This window comes from Lathyrus oleraceus, chromosome 3, assembly GCF_024323335.1.
Source record: "Lathyrus oleraceus cultivar Zhongwan6 chromosome 3, CAAS_Psat_ZW6_1.0, whole genome shotgun sequence".
In the NCBI taxonomy this organism is placed as follows: domain Eukaryota; kingdom Viridiplantae; phylum Streptophyta; class Magnoliopsida; order Fabales; family Fabaceae; genus Lathyrus; species Lathyrus oleraceus.
The window spans coordinates 377097847-377124284 of NC_066581.1; the positions used below are offsets into that span (position 1 = coordinate 377097847).

The window sequence follows — 26438 nt, forward strand, 5'->3', positions numbered from 1 at the left end:
GAACCATCAGATGAACTACCTTATTTCAACCGTCCCTCATGGACACCTTCTTCTAACCTCAAACCCATATTCACCATTTCAGTAAAGTCACTAGGCGCACCTGCAACCATTCGGTCATAATAGAGCGGACTCAATGTTTTCAAAAATAGCTTTGTCATTTCCTTTTCCTCTAACAGAGGACTAACTTGTGCAGCGATCTCGCGCCATCTTTGCACGTACTCCTTGAAAGTCTCTTTATCTTTTTGGGACATAGCACAAAGTTAATCTCTATCTGGTGCCATGTTGACATGATATTTGTAGTGGCGAACCAAAGCCTCACCTAGGTCATTGAACATTTGGATCTGAGTACTGTCTAGCCCCATATACCACTTCAGAGAAGCCCCAGTCAAACCGTCTTGAAAGTAGTGAGTCAACAATTGATGATTGCCAGTTTGAGTCGTTATCTTACGAGCATATATCACTAGATGGCTCAGAGACAGGAGTTGCCTTTGTACTTTTCAAAATATGGAACCTTGAACTTGTGAAAAATCTTCACATTAGGGACCAAATGCAAATCATGAGAATTCTTCTCAAACAGATCTTTCCCCCTCAAAGCCTGGATCTCTTTTTGCATAGCCTGAAATTGATCTTGGAACTCGTCCATTCTCTCATAGACACCAACAGTCTCTCTTTGGTCAGCATGAAAAACAGGCTCTTCGACATAAGGAACAACATGAACCATGGGAGATGGTACTAACATCACAAGTTGAGCCACTGGAACTTCAGGTTGGTACCCCTCGGGCACAAAGTTGGGAGGCATGCCCCAAGGGAAGCCAGAAGGCATGTGGTTTTGTGGAGCACTGATAGGAGCCACTGAGACGAGCGTAGAGACAATCTCGAAAATCACGGTCCTATAAAGAAGAGTCGGAGGAGGTGGAGGATGATTCTGAGCAGTCGCCAAAGCTTCCATCATAGCAGTAAGGCTTTCGTATTCGTCCCTCAAAGTTATCACATCTTCACGGAGCTCACGGTTCTCTTGCTCTATGAGGTCCATCATTTTCAACTGATTAGCTCGAGTATTGTACTGGTGAGACAGCTTGTCTAAATGAATACCAAGAAAGAAATAAGACCCCTGGGGAACTTGCCCAAAGCAAGACTAAGATGCAACATGATGCATGATATGCAAATGCAAATGTTATATTGTTAATTTTCCAAGGAACTTTAATACATAAGTTGCAAACATAATAAAAACACATTCCAATGTACTAAAATCTCATTTTGTTAATAATATAAAGGATTACAATCGGAAATACAATTTCAATAATCATAAGCGGAAAGAAACTGGATCTTATGGAATCATGTCTAATGACGACCCAACTCCAATATGAACCTTATTTTTAAGTCTTTTGGTCTCTCTTTCATAGATGCTTTTCATAGCTTCTGTAGCACCTCAAATTTGCACCTATCATTGTACATACATTTTCATATTAGGTCATAGCATAACATGGTCCACTGCATAGCATTGCATTGTCCCCTTTGCCTCAAGTGCAAGCCAATCAAGAAATTAGGTCAAACTGATCAGGAGATCAGTCAACCAAGCAAGCAAGTGTGTTCCTCAAGGAGCCAAGGCCCTAGGGTTGGTCCAATATGTTCACATGACTTGGAGGTCCATTTGAAGTGTTTAAGTCAAAGATTGGAGGCTCAGAGGTCATCAGTCAAGGCACAATCAGTCAGAAACCCTAGAAAGTCAAACTTGGTCAACTGTGGTTGATTTTATGGTTTTGATGGATGGATTTGGTTTGAGAGAGCTTATTCATGTCCAAATAGGCCTCATATATCATGGCAAACAATATCACTGGAGAATTTGAAGCCAAACAGAAGATTTCCAAAAATAGAAACTGGACCTGTAATTTTAACTGCCAAAAATGGAAACTTCTTGATCCTAAGCTTACATCATGATACAAGCTTCAAATAAATTTTTGTCCAACATGAAAGTTGAATATCTTGTTCTCCCATTTCCAAAAAGTCCAAGAACTCTCAATTCCCATGTATGGTTGGCAAGATATGATCAAATCATTTTCACAAAATCTTGAACTTCAAAAGGCCATATCTCTCTAACCATTTGGCCAAAATTGGTGAGGTTTTTTTCAACAAACCACATTTTACCTCCTCTTTCCAAAAATGTAAATTTCATGTGCCAAAACATTGCCAATCAAAATGGCACTTTTGAACCTAGCATGTTTAATTTCAAGTGAGGTGCAATTTTGACTTTTTGAATTAAGCAATTTCCATCCAAATGACCAATTGGAATTGGTTTAGAATGATATTTCTGACTTGCCAAAAGCCCAAACTCGGGCAGAACATACACCTCCATGTGCACTTGGTGAAAATTAGCAAAAGGTGCAATTGGCTTCATTTGTGATAATCATGTTTAGCATTCTTACTTAGTTCATTAAACAGAAGTATAAAGACACATTTTCTGTCATTCAAACCCTAGAGCAGCAGCCATTACACACAGAATATTTCATTTCTCTAAAATCACCATTTCCTCATCTTTGCATTTTTCTGCAAAAAAACTCCAAAGAGCCCGAGGATTCCTTTGTTGCTTCATCACCTGGCCATCATTTAGAAGCAATTTGAAGTATCAAACACCAGCTGGAACAACATTTCAAGTTCTGTTTCTCCATGAACCCAACAATGGTGATTTTCGATTTGGGCGTTTCCAAGAGTTGTTGAGCTACCAGCTATCCTCCACTCATCATTACCAACCATAATCTTCATCTGTTCGAGCCTACATCACCAAGATAACAACTGTTTCACTCTTTTCTTCAAATACAAGTAAGTTTTCGATCTCCTTTATTTCCAAAATCATGAGGTGCTTAGGATAGATCTTTTGATGCTGATTCCATTGAACTTTGTAGCATTTGAAATGGTTGCTTGTGTTAAGAGAAATCTGGTTTTCAAGTTTTACATCCAAACATGTTCTTGCTCGATTTGCTTTGCTTAAGATGATTTAGTGAAAATGGATGCCATATTCTTGTTGTGTGTTGTCTGATGATCACATTGATATGCTTAATTGTTGTTTCTGGGCACTTTGAAATTTTCGATTGAATGGAACTGATGAAGCTGCATTGTTCCATTTACAAACCCTAATTATTTCCAGAAACTTGACTGTTCACGTATTGTATGCTTGCTATTACTGTTCCATTGACGACAACCAATCAGAACATTTGGTTTTCCTTTGCTGATGCGCACCGTTTTGATTAGTGATTCGCAGATTTACAAAAATGCCATCGGTCAACTCTTTGACCTACCATTCCATGTTTATTTTGTTTATTTATTTCATTTGATATGCTCATCTTATAAAATTCATAACATCATCATTTTAATTCCAAATTTCATGAAATTTTTTGCATCATACTCATGTGAATCTCTACTTTTTTATCATGATTTTTGCTGATTTTTTGGATGGCTGGATTTTTAATGGCATTAGGTTTTGTGACATGTATGCATATTTTGTACCTTTTGCCAATTCATTTGTGAAATGATGATGATGTATCCAATGACCCTGAAATTTTTTTTGTGCTTAATCTACACTCATTCATGTTTGTTTTGATGTAGAGTTCTTGATTTTATCTTATCTGGTTGTTGAGTTGTGAATTTTTGAAGTAGGGTATGACAATTTGTGTCACGCCAATGATGTGCAATTTCATGATTTTCTATACCATGCTTCCTGACCTCCAATTGATGTGAATTTTTGCATGAACCTACTCTTGTATGTCTAGTTTATGTGGGAATTTTCTTGGAATTATTTGAGCTATTTCCTAATTGTTTGAGATTTTTCTCCCCTGTCTAGTCAAATGTTGACTTTGTGTGACACATCTTGCCATTTCATTTGTGAAATTCTCATACTTTATTGGATGATCATGAAATTTTACATGTGCATACTAGACATCTTAGGCTTTGCCATGGTTTTAGTCCCATTCATTTATCATACACCATCTCTGACTTATGATTTTTCTAAGTTGATGCATGTTTGATTGACCTCTTTGAGCATGTTCAAATTTTCTTTGACTTTCTGATTTTCATTGACTGCCTTCCACTTGTCCAAATGAGATGAAATTTGACATGCTTACCATGCTATGTGTTAGGATTGATCATGATTTATTTAGGGATTTTTGGAAATGTTTGAGTTGACTTTTACTGCAAGTCTTTCTGTTGACTCCTATGAGCTTCTGTTTGCAATGCTTTGACTTAAACTGTTCATGAAATGATGATAGTGATTGATATGAATGTGAACCCAATTGGGATTGTTTCTTGATTGATTAAACATGATTTTGAATGCTTGCCTTTTGCTGTTTTGACTTTTTCATTCTCTTTTGACCCTAGGCTTGCCCTAGTGGTCCTGGTACTCACTTTTGAGCTTGTGTTTTCAGGTTGACCAACAAATGCTCCAATGAGACCATTTCCTTTTGATTGAGCTTACTTGAATATCATTGACTAACTTGTTGTTTTGTAGGTGGCTTGGCTCTCAAGCCTTAAGCCTTGTGCCTTGCACACTCATTTGCTTCTGATTAACTGTTAATGTCTGTTTCCTTTTGCTTTGATTTGAGTTGCATACTAACATCTGCTTGACTATTTCAGGTGCTTTTAGTTGCTTAGTTCCTTGTGAACTTTTTGCTTTGCTTTGCTTGTATAAGCAATTTGCATTGAGGTATATCCCTTAATCTTCATGTAGTCTGGAAGACCTGGCCTGTTACTTGGCCAGGCAACTGTCTGAAGTCCTCCTTAAGAGGCAATGTTTGTGTATGTTTAATTTGTCCTTGTACATAGTCAAAGACCTCCTAAGTGAAGAGGCAATTGGCAGAACCAAGGGATAAGCAACCTATCCCCTGCTATTCTGTGTGTCTTCTGCTTTGCTCACACCACTGTGTTGATGCATTGCAGATACAAACCCAAGATCTTGTACAATTGTACAGTTGAGTCAGTATCAAATGTGTAGAAGGGTTCCCACTTTCTGAACCCACACATTCTTGTCAAATGCTCTCCCTGACCAGGGATAAGAGCAATGAGGCACACCCCTCATCTCCTTTCATCTGCTTCACCTTAGCCCCTCAATGGCAAGGTTAAGAGCACCCTTCACCCCATTCCAGAGGTTTGTTTGTTGAGGTTGATATGACCCCTCGACTAAAACCTAGCCTTGATGTTTGAGCCCCTTGTTGGTGTGTTTATTTCATGCTGTATGTGCTTGTGTGGTGTGATTGTATCCCCTAGGTTTGCTAGACTCCGCGTAGTCTCGTTTGCATGTCAATTAAGGTAGCACGGTTCCTTCGTATAGGACTTCCTTTCTTGCTTGAGCTTTCCTAAAACACAAACAAACATCATCCCCTCTTAAGGATACGTTAACTCCTTCTACTACAGGTGAGTAAGTCTCCAAAGGTCGAGCATCAGGTAGATTGTGCAGTGACGTTGCCCACTTAAAAAACACAAACCAACAGTAATAGTTTAGCCGAACTACGGCAACTCTGATTCTCATGTCCAGATGAGATACGTAGGCACGAGATGCGATGTCTTGTCGAGTTTGACTAACGACTAACAACTAATCCTTGTTTTCTCTCGCCCTCGTTGCGATTCCTTTCTCTCGCCCTCGTTGTGATTGAGACCTCCCCTTTCTCTTACCCTAGTTGCAATCGAGACCCTTGCTTCCTGTGCAAGTTAGGTTAGGTGTGGCTTGCTTCCTGTGCAAGTCATGTTTAGGATAGGCTTGCTTCCTGTGCAAGTTAGCTAGAAACCTTAACTTAGGGACGATTTTGCATGACAACATCTAGGCTCGAGTCGTAGTCTCCCTAGTGTTGTGTCTCCCTCTGTTATCTGGTTAGGCTAGTCCTTTTTCCCTGCGTAGGGGAACTACGTCGCCCTGATCCTCATACCAGATGAGGTACGTAGGCAGGAGATGAGCTGATCTCTCCGGGCGCCCTTTTTTTCTTCTTGTGTGTGTCGTTTGACAGTTGCTAGGCTCGAGTGCTTGACTCCTTAGCAATTTGTTGTCTGTTTGTTTGAGTGTGTGCTTGACAGTTATAGGCTCGAGTCCCCGACTCCCTATTAACTTGTGTGTGTTGTTGTGTGCTTGGAAGTTGATGTAAGTCCATCGAGTGGCATTCGGGTTCCAGTGTGGCTTTGTTTGGTTCGGATGCTGATGTAAGCCCAGTGATTGGCATTCGGGCTCCACGTTTGCCTTTGCCTGTGTTTGTTTGTGTGCGTGTTAGCCGAGCTACGAATGCTCTGATTCTTCTTCGTCCAAGGAGATACGTATGCATAGGATGCGATATCCTAGCGAGCATGTGTCGTTTCCCCAATCCGAACTACTTCGACTCTGATGTTTATGCCTGATAGACTAAGTAGGCCCAGGATGCGACATCCTGCCGAGTCAGTTTCTTTTGTCTCTTTCAGCCAGTGTGTGTGAGTTTGAGCAGTGTTTAGCAACCAATATTCTTTCCTTTTGTGCGTGGATCCCGTAGAGTACTACGGATGCGTAGGGGTGCTAATACCTTCCCTTCGCATAACCGACTCCCGAACCCATCCTCTTTGGTCGCGAGACCATGTCTTTTCCAGGTTTACTCTGAGCGTTTCCTTTCCCTCTTTTGGGATAAATAACGCACGGTGGCGGCTCTGTTGTTCTTCTTTTCCCGCCGGTTTTTCGCGTAATGCGACAGCTGGCGACTCTGCTGGGGACATAGAGAAGTTGACCTCTTGCTGGTCCATCTTCCCTAAGCGAGTCTCTCCTAGCGCTCTCTAGGATAGGGTTTTGGTTGCTGTTTGCTGTTTGACTTATTGCATTCATGTTATTTATTGTTTGCATTTATTGTTTGCATTTATGTTTGCATGCATCATACTGTCATTGAGCTGTCTCCTGTGCAGGTGGTTCCTCTGTTTTGGGGTGGGTGTTTTGAGTGAGGCCCAATACCCAGGCCTGAGTATACACCTAGGATTAGCGTGGTCTCATGTATCTTCACATGTTGTACGACATGATGAGGAGACATGTCACCACAGCCGGACGAGGTTCATTTGAGAGAGTCCTTCCGGGTGGAGTTATTCCGCTTAGGTCGGATTATCTCTTATGAGTTGTTGACTTCGGTGACCGTTCTTTCCCGGATCTTTGGTTTAGACGATCTTAAGAGAGCTACAACGGCACACCCGAGAGGGCAAACCCGTTGAGTATCTTTGCCCGATTGTTGACACCCTTGACCGCCTTAGGATGACCTTGTTAGAATTCACCTGTGAGGGGAGGGTTTTGATCTCTACAGATACGGTTTCTGCCAGTGGTGCTGTGATGGTGACTTTGGTTCAACCGAATTTATGGACATTTATTTCTGGGACGCCGGAGTTCTGTCCGTGGTTTATCAGCGGGTTCCGTTTATTTCGGATCCCCGGGTTGAATTGAGAGTACCGGTTCAGAGGATCTGATTGTCATCCGTTCAGTGGATATTCCTGTGATGATAGTGATGTAATCTCCAGTTTCGTTTATTTCGGAACTCCCCAAGTCGGATTTATGGTGACTTGGTTCCTCAGATTGGTTTCAGATGCCAGTTGATCAGATTGACTTTGGGTTTCAGATGTTTGTGATCAGAGTTCAAGCCGAAGCTTTGACCCTGTGCCTTGAGACGCACAGCCTGACCAGTCATGTTCACATCATTTGCATCATAGCATGTTTATTTTCAAAAAAATAATAATGCATGAAAAAACCGAAAAAGTTAACTCGCATACGCATATCCTTTATCGGGATCATCCATGATAAAATAGCATCCGCATCCGCATCATGCATATCATGTACATATCATCCTCGCATTACAGACATGCTTGGGAGAGACTTCTCACTTTGGGTTTTGACTGAGAGAGGATTGCTGATCATCGTCCGCACCGCTACTCAACCAGATTGAATCAACAGAGGAGTATGGATCAGGTTCAAGCAGAATTGGCCGAAATGAGGGCAAACATGGTCCGGTTCATGACACTGATGCAAGAGATACTGACAGTTGTCATCCCCGGTGGGATCTATCACAATTGGGTCACTGTGGGCTTTCCTACAGTTGTTCATAAGTCGGAGTAATAATCACTTTGTTTAGAAACCTTTCTCCCATGCCAAAAGGAGAAGTGATGACATTGTTGGCAACATTTTGTGCAATGATATTTTCATTCAAATAATTCATGTTAAAACATTTGTTTTTCCATTTGTTTTCCCTTTTTGCTTTTTTGCATGAAATTGGTGATCACAAAAAACCTTAAAAAACAAGAATAAAAGCAATCTTTTCATCTGCATAACGATTGTCTTGTTTGATTTTCAAAAAGCTTTTCATATCAAAATCATTATGCAGGTTGTTTCTCAAACCCATTGAACATAATGATCGGACGTCATCTCCCAATTTTGAATTCCCTGTATTCGAAGCGGAAGAAGATGATGTTGAAGGGATTCCTGACGGTATTTCCCGATTTCTTGAGCAAGAAAAGAAGATCACTCAGCTGCATCTCGAGAATCAGCAGAACAGCCAACTGGGGCATTATCAAAAGAGAAAAAGAGAAAAAAAGAGAAAGAGGAGGGTGCAAAATCAAAAAAAAAGAAATCAATCAAAATCAAAAGAAATCAAAAGAAAGAAAAAGAAAAAAAAACAAAAGAGAAATAGCACCCTCAAAGTCCCTAGTTGGCTGATGCTGAATTCGATCGAAAAGAAGAGATCAACTGCCATGTGTCATGGTCAGTCATATCAGCAGAGAGTGAAAAAGCATTCAACAAGAAGGTCAAGCCTCGTGTGTTCCGAGGGACCTCATGCTCAAGAAAGCCCTGTCTTTCGTGCTCGATTCCAGGGGCAAGTGAACCCCCAAGCTATGAACGTCCATTTGTTGTCAAGAGAGCCTTTTCAGGCAATGTTTTGACACTTACAACAATGGGTGGAGAAGTTCACTCGTCCTGTGAATCCCGATGCAGTCAAGAAATACTTCGCCTAAAAGAAAAAGCAGCAAAACCGCTCGCTAAGTCGAACACCCCAAAGGGCGACTTAGGCAAGAAGGAGCGTCTCGGTGGATTGAAAACCCGAAAGGGCGATCCAGGCAAAAGTTAGAGACATTGAAAAAAAAAAAGAGAATTTGCATCCCGCTAGATTGAGCACCTCACACTGGGGCAATCTAGGCAAAAATTAGGGATTTGGCAAGTAACTGCATCTTGACAAGACTGTGCTCTATATCTGTCATCCGTCAGGGATTCTCGATTCATCGTCGACTGAAGCTCCGAATACATCGAAAATTCGGAATGGTAGAGGAAAGGTCATTATGTTCAATGTAGCCCTCTCCAATATATATCACCGATTTCAAACTTGTACAGATCTATGGAGTCTCGCCCTTTGCAGACTACCATTCCATCACATCAATTTGAGCTTTTATCCAATTATTTGCACTCTTATTTGTTTCAACTCAACAAACGTTTTGCATGTTTTAATTGATAAAGTATCATTGTTTTCAAAATAAACAAATTTTTCAAAATTGTTCTTAAACAAAGTGAACCTTCACAATGATGGAAGGATACTTAGGAGACCCACAGTGCTCTCCCGAGGGTGGTATGATTACCAACAGGTAAGACAATTATTCGTATCTCGAGCATGACTGTATCTTTGTCCTGCAGAACTTCGTATTGGTCTCTCCTTAAAGAGTTTACTCCGAGCAGTGTTGGTTGAAGTTGTTCATCTTCATGTTCCCGGCAGTACAACATTCTTCCTCCAAGTCCCTCTTAGCCCTATTGTGGGGCATCTCCAGTATAGGTTTGCTTGAGCCCTACCGTGGGGCATTCCCAGCAAGGTTGCTGTTGAAATACTTTTGTGGGGCAGTTCCCCAAGCAGAGTGTTTACTGAAGACGTTAGCGTTCGTCTCTCCAGCAGAGCAGTCTTCTCCTCTCCCTGCAGGATGATGATTGTTCCCTATTGTCCCAGTCTCCAGTGGATTTTCTTGGCTCTCTGGTGACTTTGGTTTTCTCTCCGGATGGTTGATTCCCGGACCTGTGTGTTGAGCATGTCTGTTTGTCAGCATTCATCATACATTTTAGGTATAATGCATACATGCATAATCATAGCATTCGGATACTCATGATGCAGCTGTTGCCGTGTATCCGTTGATGTTTGCCTTCTGCTATTTGTTGATACAGATCTCTCCAGTAGATTTTCCTTAAGCAGATATGGGTGTGTCTGATCTCTCCATGTAGAGCCAACCCCTTAAGCAGAAAGTGTCTATCCTTTCCTGCCATTTCCCCACTGAGATACATCCTCGTGGATGACGGTTGTTTCCGTTCCCTCCCAACACACATTGGGATAGGTTTTCCCTATTGAGTTCTTTCCTCATTAGGATGAGTCTTGTTTCAGTCTGCCTTTTTGGATCGATCCTAAATTGGCTTCCTATTGGCTGTCTCCTGTGCTTCCCTGGGGCATAAATGAATAGTCGCTCACTAACCGGCACTCATTCATCGTATCCTCAGTGGAATTTTTGGCCTCTACCTACGAACCGGTAGCTGTAAGTCCTTTCTTTACGGTCTTCTACCCACTACCCGGTAGTTGTAAATCCTTTTTTCTCACTCTGTCTCTCAGCAGATCGTTTGTTGGCTTCTACCTACAAACCGGTAGCTGTAAGTCCTTTCTTTACGGTCTTCTACCCACTACCCGGTAGTTGTAAATCCTTTTTTCTCACTCTGTCTCTCAGTAGATCGTTTGGTGGCTTCTACCTACGAACCGGTAGTGGTAAGTCCTATCGTCGTGGTTTTCTACCTACAAGCTAGTAGTTGTAAAATCCCACTTTCACCCCCTAGCAGAGGTAACCTTTGTGGTTCATTCTGTTTATTGGCCTCTACCTACGAACCGGTAGCTGTAAGTCCTTTCTTTACGGTCTTCTACCCACTACCCGGTAGTTGTAAATCCTTTTTTCTCACTCTGTCTCTCAGTAGATCGTTTGTGGCTTCTACCTACGAACCGGTAGTTGTAAGTCCTATCTTTGTGGTTTTCTACCCACTAGCTGGTAGTTGTAAAATCCCACATTCCTCCCCTTGTTGGAGTTAACCCTTTGTGCTCATCCCGATGATGACTGGTTACTTTTCCGTGGTTTTCTACCTACAAACCGGTAGATGTAATCCCCTCCTTGCAGTTATCAGTATCCAGTTTGCGGTGTTGATATTCTTTTCCCCTCTGGATACTTGCCTTGATCAAGCAGTATTGTCCCCTTTGGGTCTTCCCCTTCTTTTTGGATATTTGCTCCGAGTTAGCAACTTTATCCTCTTTTGATTGGTCATCTTTGCATACCTAGTCCTGGTACCGATGCCTGTCTTTTCGGTCGTTTATCCATTTAACAGCCTGCAACCCGGTTATGGATAATTTTCCATGCGAGTGTATTATCTACGTTTTTGACGGCTATAGATAATATCTCATGCACTCTTTGGTCAATCTTTCGATTGTTTTCTCCAGCAGAGTTCATCCTACCAGTGGATCGGACAGGTTTCAGTATCAGATCAGTGTGTGCATCCCCAGCTTGAGTCTACCCTACCTGTGGATTGCGTGGGTCGTCCCCGGCGGGGTAACAGTTATTCCCCAAAGCATAGTCTATTTTATCTGAGGTTTGTATGAGCCTTATCCCCAGAGAGTTGCCTGGATTATCTCCCCCCAGCGGAGCATTTATTTCCCCAAGCGGATTTTTTTGTGTGGATTGATTGGGCTATCCCCAGCAGTTTACCGTTGTTGTCCCCTAGCAGAGTTGCTTTATTACTCCCCAGCGAGTTGCCTGGTCTTCCCCTAGTGGATTGGTATTGTTGGTTCCCCGACATTTGCTTTGTTTTCCCCCAGCGGAATTGCCTTGAAGATTTCTCAGCACAGTCGTCCTGTGTACTCCCCAGCGGAGTTCTCATCATACTGCATTGCATATAGTAATCATTGCATCCTCAAAACTGCGTAGCATTTCCATTCCATATGGAGCATTACGCCATAGAAAAATTCAAACATATGCATTCATGTGTTCGATACCCCATCAGGCAGTATCCCCGGCAGAGGCGGATCATCTTTATTCAACATCAGCACAGCACGTCTGCTACAGTTGCTTCGACAGCATTCAGATTGATATCCCCACAGAGGTTTATTTCCTCACCCGATGGTGACAGAAAGTTCGTTTCTCCCCAGTGAGACCCCCAGCAAGTGATCAGCCTTGCTTTGACATATCTCAGATGTCCGTTCTTGTAATACCAGTAAGTGTCATGCCAACACCCGCGTGTGTTCTATCATTTTTTGGTGTCGGTAAACACCATTATTTCGGTGTCGGTAAACATCGAGTCTCACCCAGTCATCGGTAAATGTCTGGTCGTTTTTTTGGTGTCGGTGAACGCCATTGTTTCGGTGTCGGTAAACATCGAGTCCCACCCCAGTCATCGGTAAATGTCTGGTCATTTTTTGGTGTCGGTAAACGCCATTGCTTCGGTGTCGGTAAACATCGAGTCTTCCCTTCAGTCATCGGTAAATGTCTGATAATTCTCCAGCTAGAAATCCCCAGTAGAGTCATCTGTAAATGTCCTATCTGGTTCCCAGTTGCGAATATTTGTTTGTTTCTCCCCAATAAATTTCTCATCCCAGTCATCGGTAAATGTCTGGTCAATAAAATCAAAACCCCCAGAAGTCGTCGGTAAACGTCTTGTCTGGTTTCACCACAAAGATTTTGTTCCTCCCCAAGCGGAGATGCCATCGGTAAATGGCCCAGTTTTCTTCGATATCGGTAAATATCGAATTCCCAGTTGCAGCAGCCATCGGTAAATGGCCTTGATATCGGTAAATATCAAGTTGCTTTGAAGCCACCATCGGTAAATGGTCTTGCTTCCTTTCTACATCAAATTATTTCCCAGCAACCATCGGTAAATGGTCGTGCTGAAGTTGATATCGGTAAATATCAAGTTTTTAACCATCGGTAAATGGTTCTGTTTTTCTCAAGTTGTTTTCCCAGCAGCCATCGGTAAATGGTCTGGCTGAAGTTGATATCGGTAAATATCAAGTTTTAACCATCGGTAAATGGTTTTCGCTTTTCAGAAGTTGTTTTCCCAGCAGCCATCGGTAAATGGTCTCGCTGAAGTTGATATCGGTAAATATCAAGTTTCCAGTTTTCTAACCATCGGTAAATGGTTTTGCTTTTCTGAAGTTGTCATGCAGTTTGTCATCGGTAAATGACGTGGTTCTTCTTGTATTATATCCAGTCGGTGCAAATTTCTACGGTTCTTTGGTATTCAATCCCTGTTTACCCTGAAAGTCTGACAGCCGTTGCTATCATCCGTTCGGGTTCCCAGCTGATTGAATAGGGGCAGCTGTAGCACCTCAAATTTGCACCTATCATTGTACATACATTTTCATATTAGGTCATAGCATAACATGGTCCACTGCATAGCATTGCATTGTCCCCTTTGCCTCAAGTGCAAGCCAATCAAGAAATTAGGTCAAACTGATCAGGAGATCAGTCAACCAAGCAAGCAAGTGTGTTCCTCAAGGAGCCAAGGCCCTAGGGTTGGTCCAACATGTTCACATGACTTGGAGGTCCATTTGAAGTGTTTAAGTCAAAGATTGGCGGCTCAGAGGTCATCAGTCAAGGCACAATCAGTCAGAAACCCTAGAAAGTCAAACTTGGTCAACTGTGGTTGATTTTATGGTTTTGATGGATGGATTTGGTTTGAGAGAGCTTATTCATGTCCAAATAGGCCTCATATATCATGGCAAACAATATCACTGGAGAATTTGAAGCCAAACAGAAGATTTCCAAAAATAGAAACTGGACCTGTAATTTTAACTGCCAAAAATGGAAACTTCTTGATCCTAAGCTTACATCATGATACAAGCTTCAAATGAATTTTTGTCCAACATGAAAGTTGAAGATCTTGTTCTCCCATTTCCAAAAAGTCCAAGAACTCTCAATTCCCATGTATGGTTGGCAAGATATGATCAAATCATTTTCACAAAATCTTGAACTTCAAAAGGCCATATCTCTCTAACCATTTGGCCAAAATTGGTGAGGTTTTTTTCAACAAACCACATTTTACCTCCTCTTTCCAAAAATGTAAATTTCATGTGCCAAAACATTGCCAATCAAAATGGCACTTTTGAACCTAGCATGTTTAATTTCAAGTGAGGTGCAATTTTGACTTTTTGAATTAAGCAATTTCCATCCAAATGACCAATTGGAATTGGTTTAGAATGATATTTCTGACTTGCCAAAAGCCCAAACTCGGGCAGAACATACACCTCCATGTGCACTTGGTGAAAATTAGCAAAAGGTGCAATTGGCTTCATTTGTGATAATCATGTTTAGCATTCTTACTTAGTTCATTAAACAGAAGTATAAAGACACATTTTCTGTCATTCAAACCCTAGAGCAGCAACCATTACACACAGAATATTTCATTTCTCTAAAATCACCATTTCCTCATCTTTGCATTTTTCTGCAAAAAAACTCCAAAGAGCCCGAGGATTCCTTTGTTGCTTCATCACCTGGCCATCATTTAGAAGCAATTTGAAGTATCAAACACCAGCTGGAACAACATTTCAAGTTCTGTTTCTCCATGAACCCAACAATGGTGATTTTCGATTTGGGCGTTTCCAAGAGTTGTTGAGCTACCAGCCATCCTCCACTCATCATTACCAACCATAATCTTCATCTGTTCGAGCCTACATCACCAAGATAACAACTGTTTCACTCTTTTCTTCAAATACAAGTAAGTTTTCGATCTCCTTTATTTCCAAAATCACGAGGTGCTTAGGATAGATCTTTTGATGCTGATTCCATTGAACTTTGTAGCATTTGAAATGGTTGCTTGTGATAAGAGAAATCTGGTTTTCAAGTTTTACATCCAAACATGTTCTTGCTCGATTTGCTTTGCTTAAGATGATTTAGTGAAAATGGATGCCATATTCTTGTTGTGTGTTGTCTGATGATCACATTGATATGCTTAATTGTTGTTTCTGGGCACTTTGAAATTTTCGATTGAATGGAAGTGATGAAGCTGCACTGTTCCATTTACAAACCCTAATTATTTCCAGAAACTTGACTGTTCACGTATTGTATGCTTGTTAAAAAACACAAACCAACAGTAATAGTTTAGCCGAACTACGACAACTCTGATTCTCATGTCCAGATGAGATACGTAGGCACGAGATGCGATGTCTTGTCGAGTTTGACTAACGACTAACAACTAATCCTTATTTTCTCTCGCCCTCGTTGCGATTCCTTTCTCTTGCCCTCGTTGCGATTGAGACCTCCCCTTTCTCTTGCCCTAGTTGCAATCGAGACCCTTGCTTCCTGTGCAAGTTAGGTTAGGTGTGGCTTGCTTCCTGTGCAAGTCATGTTTAGGATAGGCTTGCTTCCTGTGCAAGTTAGCTAGAAACCTTAACTTAGGGACGATTTTGCATGACAACATCTAGGCTCGAGTCGTAGTCTCCCTAGTGTTGTGTCTCCCTCTGTTATCTGGTTAGGCTAGTCCTTTTTCCCTGCGTAGGGGAACTACGTCGCCCTGATCCTCATACCAGATGAGGTACGTAGGCAGGAGATGAGCTGATCTCTCCGGGCGCCCTTTTTTTCTTCTTGTGTGTGTCGTTTGACAGTTGCTAGGCTCGAGTGCTTGACTCCTTAGCAATTTGTTGTCTGTTTGTTTGAGTGTGTGCTTGACAGTTATAGGCTCGAGTCCCCGACTCCCTATTAACTTGTGTGTGTTGTTGTGTGCTTGGAAGCTGATGTAAGTCCATCGAGTGGCATTCGGGTTCCAGTGTGGCTTTGTTTGGTTCGGATGCTGATGTAAGCCCAGTGATTGGCATTCGGGCTCCACGTTTGCCTTTGCCTGTGTTTGTTTGTGTGCGTGTTAGCCGAGCTACGAATGCTCTGATTCTTCTTCGTCCAAGGAGATACGTATGCATAGGATGCGATATCCTAGCGAGCATGTGTCGTTTCCCCAGTCCGAACTACTTCGACTCTGATGTTTATGCCTGATAGACTAAGTAGGCCCAGGATGCGACATCCTGCCGAGTCAGTTTCAGTCAGTTTCTTTTGTCTCTTTCAGCCAGTGTGTGTGAGTTTGAGCAGTGTTTAGCAACCAATATTCTTTCCTTTTGTGCGTGGATCCCGTAGAGTACTACGGATGCGTAGGGGTGCTAATACCTTCCCTTCGCATAACCGACTCCCGAACCCATCCTCTTTGGTCGCGAGACCATGTCTTTTCCAGGTTTACTCTGAGCGTTTCCTTTCCCTCTTTTGGGATAAATAACGCACGGTGGCGGCTCTGTTGTTCTTCTTTTCCCGCCGGTTTTTCGCGTAATGCGACAGCTTCCTTCTCTATCATGAGCTGGTCTATATTCCCTTCCAAACGCCAGAAGTAGGAAGATGAATAGATGATGAACTATTAGAGGAAAATAAATCCTCTTGGCCTCTGGATCTCTTCACAACATGTTTCTCGAGTGATTCTATCAAGTCCTCCTTTTCATTTAGCAACTTTTGTAATTCCACTTTCTCAAGGTGTGAGATGTGAAATTTGTATTCCCAATCATCCCTCTCTTTCTTAATCTTATCCAAAGCCTCTTTTAACTCCTCTATGCCTCTAATAGTGGGAGATTTGATCATTACTAAGGACATAGGTCTTTCATAAGTGTATGGCATCTTGAAATCTTTTGCTCTCTTCTTCACCCAACTAGTGTAAGGCTCCAAAGCTACACAGTTCCTCAATCCAGGCTCGCTTTTTCCTTTCTTATGAATATTGTGCCAAGCATGCACTATCCTAGATTTCAACCCTTGAGTGTCTTTCCCTTCTTGGAAAAATAAACTTTCTAACAAAGTGTTATTAGGTTTGTCCTTCATAGAGAACCCAAGTTGACGTCTTGCCAAAGCCAAATTATAGTTGATTCCTCCTTGTGTACTAAGAAGAGGCACATTAGAGAACTCCCCACAACTATCAATAATCTTGAAATCATCATAAACAGAAGAGTACCAAGTAATGTCGTCATTGGTGAGAGACATAAGTCTTTGAGATCACCTTAAACAACCCTTGTTTTCTTGGAAGATAGGAGACTGCAGCATGTGCAAAATAAACCATTTGTACAGTAAAGGCACACAACAGACAAGAGTTCCACCCCCTTTAGAAGTCTGATGATGAATGGAGAAATAAGTATCGTCGAGCAGAGTTAGAACCGAATTCTTAATCAAGAAGATCCTCATAGAATTAACATCGACAAAGTTGTCAATGTTAGGAAACAAGACCAAACCATAGATGAGTAAGGCAAGAACAGTCTCGAATGCCATCATACTATTAGCATTAGCAAAAGAAAAGGCATTTTCCAATAGAAACTTCAAAGTCAACCCTCTTATACCTCCTTTGACAGTGAGATTGGCACCTATGTCAGACTTCCTCAGATGAATGGCTTCGGCAATAACCCGGGATTCAAGAATTCCTTCCACCTCACTAAAAGGAACTATATCAGAAACTAGTATACCCAAAAGATAATCATACTCCTCCATGGTAGGCAACAACCGATAATCAGGGAAAGTGAAACACCAGTAGACAGGATCGTCAAACTGAACCAAAGTACAGAGAAGACCATCCTCGGCATCAGTAGATAGCACAAATAAAAGTCTTCGAAAACGATCTCTGAAACCCTTAGGATCATCCACAAAAGATGCTAGCTTCCTTAATTCCATGAGATCGGGACATCTGTAACTGTATTTTCGAGTATTCCTCCTTCCAATATCCATGACCAAAAAATATTTGCGATGTTTTCAACAAGAATCTCAAAGTTCCTTGAAAATTGAGTAAAATTCTTATGAATGCCATGAGTGCATGATGCAACAATCATAAACAAGATCACACAAAGCAAACAAACAGGGTCCAAAGGTTCGGAGTCACGAGCATGGAGCCAAGGGTAAGAACCAACCCACAATGTATGTACTAAGGGTATAATCACCTGTAGAACAAGGTTCTAAAAAGTTCCCAAAGTCGTAATTCCATCTTTTAGATATTATCGATTTACGCAACTACTCGTCAACCAATAATATTCTCAAGAGAAACTCATCTGAGTGTAGTATCGCGTAACAACTAATTCAAGTCTACACCTGAATATCCACCGCATTACATCTTAAAAAGGCCAATATGGGTTAAGGGTTCTAAGGTCATCAGCTTCTCAGGCTCCCAGGTCAGAAAAAGTAATGCCAACTATGACTACTCGTGTGAAATCAGTAATCCCAAAGGGGCATCCACTGAATGGGGTATCTCAAGTCAGCTTATTAAGGATTAACTCCACGTAAGTCAAACATGACTATACCACCCTCCTATCGTGAGAGCACTCAAGTCGGGGTATAAGATTTATCTCACCATACAGAGATTACCAAACACCAAACAGAACAAGCAATCACAGACAACATCAAACATGATATATGCAAAAAAAACAAAGATGGACTTAACCCACTAGGGACTACTCCCCAACAGAGTCTCCATTTTCCTATAACGGTAAAAAAATTGAGACTAAGCTATTGATTAACTTACCTCAATAGGCAAGAGTCGCCACCGCGCTTTTATTATTTCCAAAGGAAAAAGGAAAAAGTACGAACAAAATCCAAAGAAGTTTTAAAATAAAACTAATAAAAAGAGAACAAGGGTCGGGGGGTTAGATATGCAAAGAGAAGGTATTAGCATCCTAAACATCCATGGTACTCCATGGGAACCTCTTTGAAAATATGTAAATTTTGGTTTGAAAAAGGTGTTGTTTATTAAAAGATTGGAGGGATGGGAAAAGAAGAATTTTTTTTTATTTTGATTTGTTTACCATGACTTTTGAAATCTCATGTCTACGTACCAATAAAGTGCAGTGGAGGATTAAAACCTCGTAGTTCGTGGTAAAAATAACAAAAGGAGTTTGTTTTGATTCATTTTTAGGGAAAAGACATTTTGTCATTTTAAGGAGAATACTCAACTAGTCACCCACAAGTATGAGAACTTTGCATCATCATGAGAAGAGCTCCAACTTGGATAAGGATCAACAAGTATGTCACTAGCTCCCACAGTTGGAAAAGAATTATCATCAATACTATGGAGATAAGATAATTATAACTAAACTATGGAAATGACTCATGTCTAATGCCTTGAGAAAAGTTTTAAAAGAAAAAGTACACAAGGGCATAAAATTGGTTTGAATGTGTTATGCATTTTTTAAGTCTTTTGAAATTAGTCTAAACATGCTTAAGATGTGCTAACATTTATTCAAGAAAAAGGTTTTGAAAATCACTTGGCCAAAGTCAAGGTTTATTGAGAAAGTGGTTCAAGTTAGGAAACAAGAAGGTTTTGAAAAAAAAAAGATAGAATATTTTGAAAATTAAAGAGGGGGAGGAGAAGAAGAGACTATCCTAAAGCATAAAGTAAAAGTTAGGGAGGAAAGATCTAACCAAGAAATAGCAAGCTTTATGACATAAGTCAAGCAAGAATTCCCTCCTCTGGATTAAGCCTCAAGCAAGCAAAATAAATAAATAATAAACCATGTATCAGATGAAACCAAAGTAACCAAGCCAAGTCTTCATAGAGATGTCCAAAGTTAAAGGTATCAAATGGATTCCAAGGTCTTAAGTCTCAAATCCCAAAGCAAATATCAAGATCATAATCCTAAGTCCATAACTCCATAATGATGCTAAGGATAGTAACCACAAGTCCATGAGTTAGGAGAAATAATTTTCTTTTTATTAGTGCCTTCTTAGTAATGATATAAAGAAAGGTCCAAATGGACAAAGAACAAAATGACATAAACACAAATAATATGATATAAAATTCTAAACATAAAGCATAAAGTAAATGATATAAAATAAAGGCATAAAGGTAAATGACTTTGAAGTAAAAGTTAATACAAGTAAAATGTTAGTAAAAGATGTTAGTGAAGATGAAAACATGTTTTGGTCATTTTTTGGAGAACACTCAACTATTCATTCACAAGCATGAAAATATGAACCTATACATCATTTATGAGAAGGGCTCCAACTTGGATAAAATCAACAAGTATGCCACTAGCTCTCATAAATGGAAAAGGAGCAACATTTTCACACAATACCATGAAGAATAGGAGACTTACAATCTCACTTATAAAAATGTCGTTGCCTTTGGGGCAAATTTAGCACTATGTTCAGCAACCGTAATTGGACTTATGTAGAAGTCACAACTATCTGAGGTCGGTCAATAATAATGTTTGTGTTAATACATGCTAGAGAAATGATATCTAAATCGTTCTCCTAAAGTTATGTCACACAAGAAAAGAAAAAGAAAGAGGATGATCAAGCACAAAGGCTAGGAGGACGGTTCATTACTTCAACCCACACTTCATGAAACTTAGGGAAAACTTATGCATCAATCCAAAGTACCTTAAATGATTCATGATCACTTAGAAGGTAGAATTTAAATGATGAGAGTTTATCAAGTACCAATCTACACATCATGAACAAGATGGATACAAGCCATCTAATTGATCAAAGGTAAGAAGGAGATGAAGAAGAAAGAAACAAGAGAGGTCACACCCAAATTGGATTAAAAATTTGATCAAGTCATCATCAAAATTAATCATCCATTTTGGTGGATTAATATTTTCACCCCATCAACACCCAAGATCCATTGAGTTTGATGAGACTTGAAGTCAAAATCATCATGATCCAAGACCAACAGAAGTCCACAAGGTCATACAAATTTAAAATGCAATTAAATGGAATAAAAATGCATCAAATGTATTTTTAAATAATTTTAAAATAGAAATAAAATGGAAAATTCACAAAGTCCTTCAAAACACCAAATAAATGGTCAAGAAAATTATGGAAGGTTGGAAATAAAATGAGAAACATATAATAAAATTTTCAGCATTTAAAAATACAGAAAAGTATTTTTAAATTAATTAAAACAAGGGTGAAAAGAGAAAATTCATGAAAAATAGAAAATCAATGAAATAAAATATGGAAAAATAAAAATCAGATAAAGAAAAATAAGAGATAATTTTAGAAATTATTTTGGATAAAAATGAAATTACTATGAATTTTTAAAGAAAAAGCAATTAAAAATAATAAAAGTAAAATAATAAAAATCAGAAAAAACCAGGAGCGTTGGATCACGCCTCATTAATTGACGTGGCAGATCCAACACTCCAAATATTGAGGAACACGATGGAACGCGCTACAAGCAAAGCACAAGATCTAGTTTAAATTTAACCAATCAAAACATTTTAAAATGTCAACGTGTCTCGTTCAAACTCTGACCACCTGAGAAATACTCTGCTCCTCATCTCCGGTGAGCTCTCACCGGAGTTTCATTGTTTGGTAAATTCAAGACATGAGACTACCATCATTGTGATCCTCTTCTCATCCTGAATTAAACCTCATACTCCAAATTTATTTATGTGAACTGAGCAAAGGGAAATTCAAAGAAGTTTCAGAAACAAGCAAACCACGAAAAATAAAATTAAATGATGAACACAATCAATCAACACCAGATAAGTTAGGGGAAAACATCAGAGAGTGAAGGACTACATTGTGGTAACTTGTTTGAGTTCAAATGGTGCTCGGAACTACCTTATCCAGATGGTGATTAGAAGTTGATGAATCTCGATCTGGTTAGAGAACTTCAAAAGGTCTCGGAGCTTGGGAATTGTTGAAAAAGTTTCAGAGGATGCCGATGGAGCTAATGGAATCAAGAAAATGAATTGAAACAGGCTGAAACTCAAAACACGATAGTTGAATTTTCTGGAAAAATTTCAAGTTGCAGCAGGGTTTTTATGGCTCTCCAAAGATTGCAAATGAAGACAACAAATTCCTCTATTTAAAGGAAATGTATTTGGATCCAAATATGTGTAGAATGATGTTGAATTCATGCAAAATAAATTTGATCCAAGTGTGACTTGAAACTCCTCAAAACTCAGCCAAATGATGTGTTTTAAGTGTCAATTAACTTCTAGAGACTTGTTAAAACATGTTTAATCCCAAAACACTTGCTAATTTGGTTTGGAATTGAGATTAGTCATGATCAAATTTCGGGCAATGGTGATTTCTTCAGTTTCAAGTCACCATATGCAAGTCAATGGGGCATCCTACTCAAGAGGCTTTTTGATCTCATTCTTTTTGCAATGTGTTAACATCATGACCAAGATTACCATGTGCCAAGAAATGTTGCATTTGGATGTTTGAGCACAAAGTTATGGCATGTTGAAGTTGGCATGAAAAACTTGTTCCATAACTTAGAAAATTTTAAGTGCTTCATGGCTGAAAATGACCTATAATGTCCCAATGAATTCCATGATCTTCCATGCATATTTTGACCTTGGTACTTGAAGCAAGCTTGTAGATGACATCACAAATGACATTGTGCAAAAAGAATCAGCTCCATATATTAAAAATTGAAGAAGTTATGATCCTTGAAAGTTGGCAAAAAGTCACTTGAAAATAAACCAAATTTCACTAAGTACACAAATGACCTATAATGTCTCCAAACTTTTCATAATCCTCTAAAGAGAAGTTATAGAGGATGTTGAGAAGAGTCCGATTGAATTCGAAGGCATAACTATATTGAGAGCAGGAAAACGAGGTTTGAGTGAAACTAATTCGATCAATAAGATCAAGAAGGGATTAAATTATTATTAATAATGGTGATACTCTTGACAATTTTAAAATAAAATTGTCAGCGATATAATTTAAATCATATTGATGTAATAAAGTCAAAACATTACGATTGAACTAAAACCTCTCAAACAAATCATTTTATTAGCGAACTGGAAGCAATTTAATAAATTTTGATCCATTCATTTACAAAGTGAAATTTTTCCACCCTAATCTCAACTTATCTAGCAACTCTTCTAAAAATATTTTAATAAATAAAACTAAATTTATCTTTAAAATTAACAAAAACCAATTGTATCCTACAAAACTATTGACAAATGAATTGAGATAGTTATCATAAAATAGATAGTGAAATAAATTAACATGATTCATAATATGAATGTTTTAAACCGGTAACAACTTCTTCATGATAAACATATAATAAGGTATTTGACCTCGAGTTTGGTGTAACTTATTTTTTAATCCATCATGTTTGCGGTTTCTTTTTCTATACTTTCAAACACACATGAAGAGTAATTGTATTTTGTAACAACCCCATAAACAACCCATACTAAAGTACATGTTCGTATTATTTTATCATTATAATTGACAACTTTTAACTCAAATAATCTAAAAGAGATAGTATAATCACTTAAGGCAATGGATAGTTGATAAACGTATAAAGAACCTAAAGTGGTTGCAAAATCAACTTGGTCTAAGAATTACGCTAATCATGATTGATCCATGATTCCTAATGTATGTACCTTTTGTCTCTCTTACAAGTTGGTTTGTTCCTAATTGTTGTTCCTTTTGTCCTTCTTACAAGTTGGTTCAATTCACGATTCCATTGGGCATTGTATAACTACCAAACAATTTGATCCACTTCTCTTTTAAATAGTTGTCTCTCTTTAAGTTAGGTAAAAAAATAAAAAAGATTGGCTCGGTAGTTGAAAAGAACTTGTAATTTGTTGATTAAAAGGGTGTGCTTTTGTAATTTAGATTTCTCTTATTTACATGTTCAAGTTTCATATTGTATATGTTGATATTATTTTCACCAGTGATATAGACTTATTGCATGAAACCAAGAGATTTTTAGCCTAAAATTTTGATGTGAAATATTTTAGTAATACATCTGTTATAACGAGCATAAAGACATACACATCCGTCTCAACGAATATTGAGCTTTAAGACAAATTTTAAGAATTATATATTTATAAAATTAATTTTTTTATATAAATAATTTAACTAAATGTTACTTTTTGGACTTTTAGGATTAAAAGCATTTATTAAATTATCTTAACAAATTTTGTATAAAATTTCTTTTTCAATAGATAATAAAACTAACCTATTTAATCGTTGTTGAAATATTTATTATTTTAGATAGAATTTTATTAATTTTAATTTTGAAAAATTTGATTCCACATAAACAACACTTAGAGGAATTATTAGAATTATTATATAAATAAAATATGTGTTTTGAAAAGAATCAATTATTTTTTATATAATCAAGTATGTTAATCGGTATCTCATTGTTTACCTATATAAATTGTTGGAATATTTATATATATATATATATATATATATATATATATATATATATATTATTTTAATATTCCGATTATTATTATTATTATTATTATTATTATTATTATATATATATATATATATATATATATATATATATATATATATATATATATATATATATATATATATAAATTAATTATATTATCTATTTTATCAATTAAGTGTTTTAAATGATTAAGTGATCAAATAGAGTTAAAAGGCTGATTAAATTTTATTTAAAAATTATTTAATTAATTAAACAATTGGGTATGAGCTCAAATATGAGTGAATGTCAGGATGCGCTATTTGAGAATAATGGGAAGCCAAATTGGTCATTACACTATATATAGGTTATACTCCCCAATATACCATACACAATCAAATTATTTTTTCTTCCCATCTGAAGAGAATTTGAGGCATAAGGAGTATTGGTCGAGGAAGAACCACAAAACCCATTAATTTTTGGGTTTTTGGATTATCTGCAAAGGTAATTTTCTCAATGGATCCAAGTATTCTATAATCAATTTATCGATACGATAATTTTATACATGCTTGATTTTCGCATCTAAATTATATATATAATAATTTCTTGAGCATGTATATTTTGATTAATCGTTATTAATCTAATTACAACAAATGATATCAGAGCTTAGGTCATGATTAAATTATAAATTTAAATGATATATTATTATGTGAATTTTATTGAATATATCATTTAAGTTGTTATTGTTATCGTAATAGTTAGTGTAATGAATTTTTGAATTAAAGTAGTTAATAACATTGACTAAAATTCAATGTTGATGGCATTTTATTGAAACGTTTATTCACTCACATATTGGCCTGCCATTATCGTAATAGTTATCATAATATACAGTTTTGTAAACATAGAATGGTCTGACATTATTATTACGATAATTCACTAAGTTTCAATAAAATGCCATCAACCAATTAGTGAAATCAATGTTGATGTGGAGAATAAATTCATCTTTATATCATTACTATTGGATTATTTTACATATAATTTTTTTTACATGAGTGTTAATTTAATTTGAATTTTTTTAATACCCTTCGAGTACAGCCGGTTTATTATACCGGTATGTATATGATATTAAAACAATGATTAAGCAATCAGGTAAACATACAATTTTGAGAGTGAATTCTAAAGACCTTCCCATTTAATTTAGTAAATTAAAATTGTATAGTAACTTTGATTGGGTTAGTTGAAACAACAAGTTGCAAAAGTAACCTTTGTTATTTAAATTTGATTCAATTAAAATTAAAAAAGATGTAATGTGTAATTTTTCATGCGAGTTGTTATGGTCGGCCAAAAGGAAGACACAGTTTGGCTGGAAATTTGCACACCTGTGATGGTAAATATGTAGTAATTATCAAGTTTATCCATGTGACTAATGATTGATGTTAAAGGCATCCATTGTCTGACAGAACTTATTACTAATGTTTGATCATTACGTGAGAGTACCGCTTACAGTTAATTCTTGCAATCAAAGATTGAGAATTGATGGTGTTTTGGGGTATCTTGTCTAAGTCTTATTAACTTTGCATATAAAGAATATTGTGCATGTCTATATGGTTATTTAGCATGCCTATTAATATTATTGTATGTTTGTTATTTTTTTCACTGGATCCAGTTGCCACTGCTGCCGCTCCAAATTTTGTTGCTCAGATTAACTCTATCCCTATGCTGAGTCGGATAAACTTTAAGTCTTGGAAAGAATCTATGAAGATCGTTCTTTGATGCATGAATTTAGACTTATCTGTGAGGAAGGAATGTCCCACCGCCACTGCTGAGAATCCAAATGAAATTAAAATAGAAAAATGGGACCGATCTAACTGAATGTGCCTCATGATGTCAAAAAATCCGTACCTGAAATGATTAGGGACTCGATTAGTGAGAGTGAAAGCGCCAAGAAGTTCCTTGAAACTATGGAACAATTCTTTGCTAAAAATAATAAGGCTGAGACAAGTAGTATCTTGTCCAAATTAATTTCAATGGTCTAAAAAAGGCAAAGGGAACATAAGGGAGTACATCATGGAGATATCCACCCTCGCATCAAAACTCAAGGCATTGAAGTTAGAACTTCCTGAGGATTTGATTGTGCACTTTATTTTGATCTCTTTCCCGACATACTTTGGGTAATTCAAAGTGAGTTACAATACTCAGAAGGACAAACGGTCTCTCAATGAGCTCATATCTCACTGTATGTAGGAGGAAGAGAGGCTAAAGAGAGATAAGACTGAAA

General features: G+C 38.2%; 1 protein-coding gene across 1 annotated transcript; it reads right to left on the bottom strand.

Moving 5' to 3' along the window:
* Positions 1 to 17037: 17037 nt before the first annotated feature.
* On the bottom strand, positions 17038 to 17757 carry LOC127131347 (uncharacterized). The gene has a single exon (XM_051060272.1). It carries the CDS (start codon positions 17755 to 17757, stop codon positions 17038 to 17040), a length of 720 nt encoding a protein of 239 aa, XP_050916229.1.
* Between the last annotated feature and the right edge of the window lie 8681 nt (positions 17758 to 26438).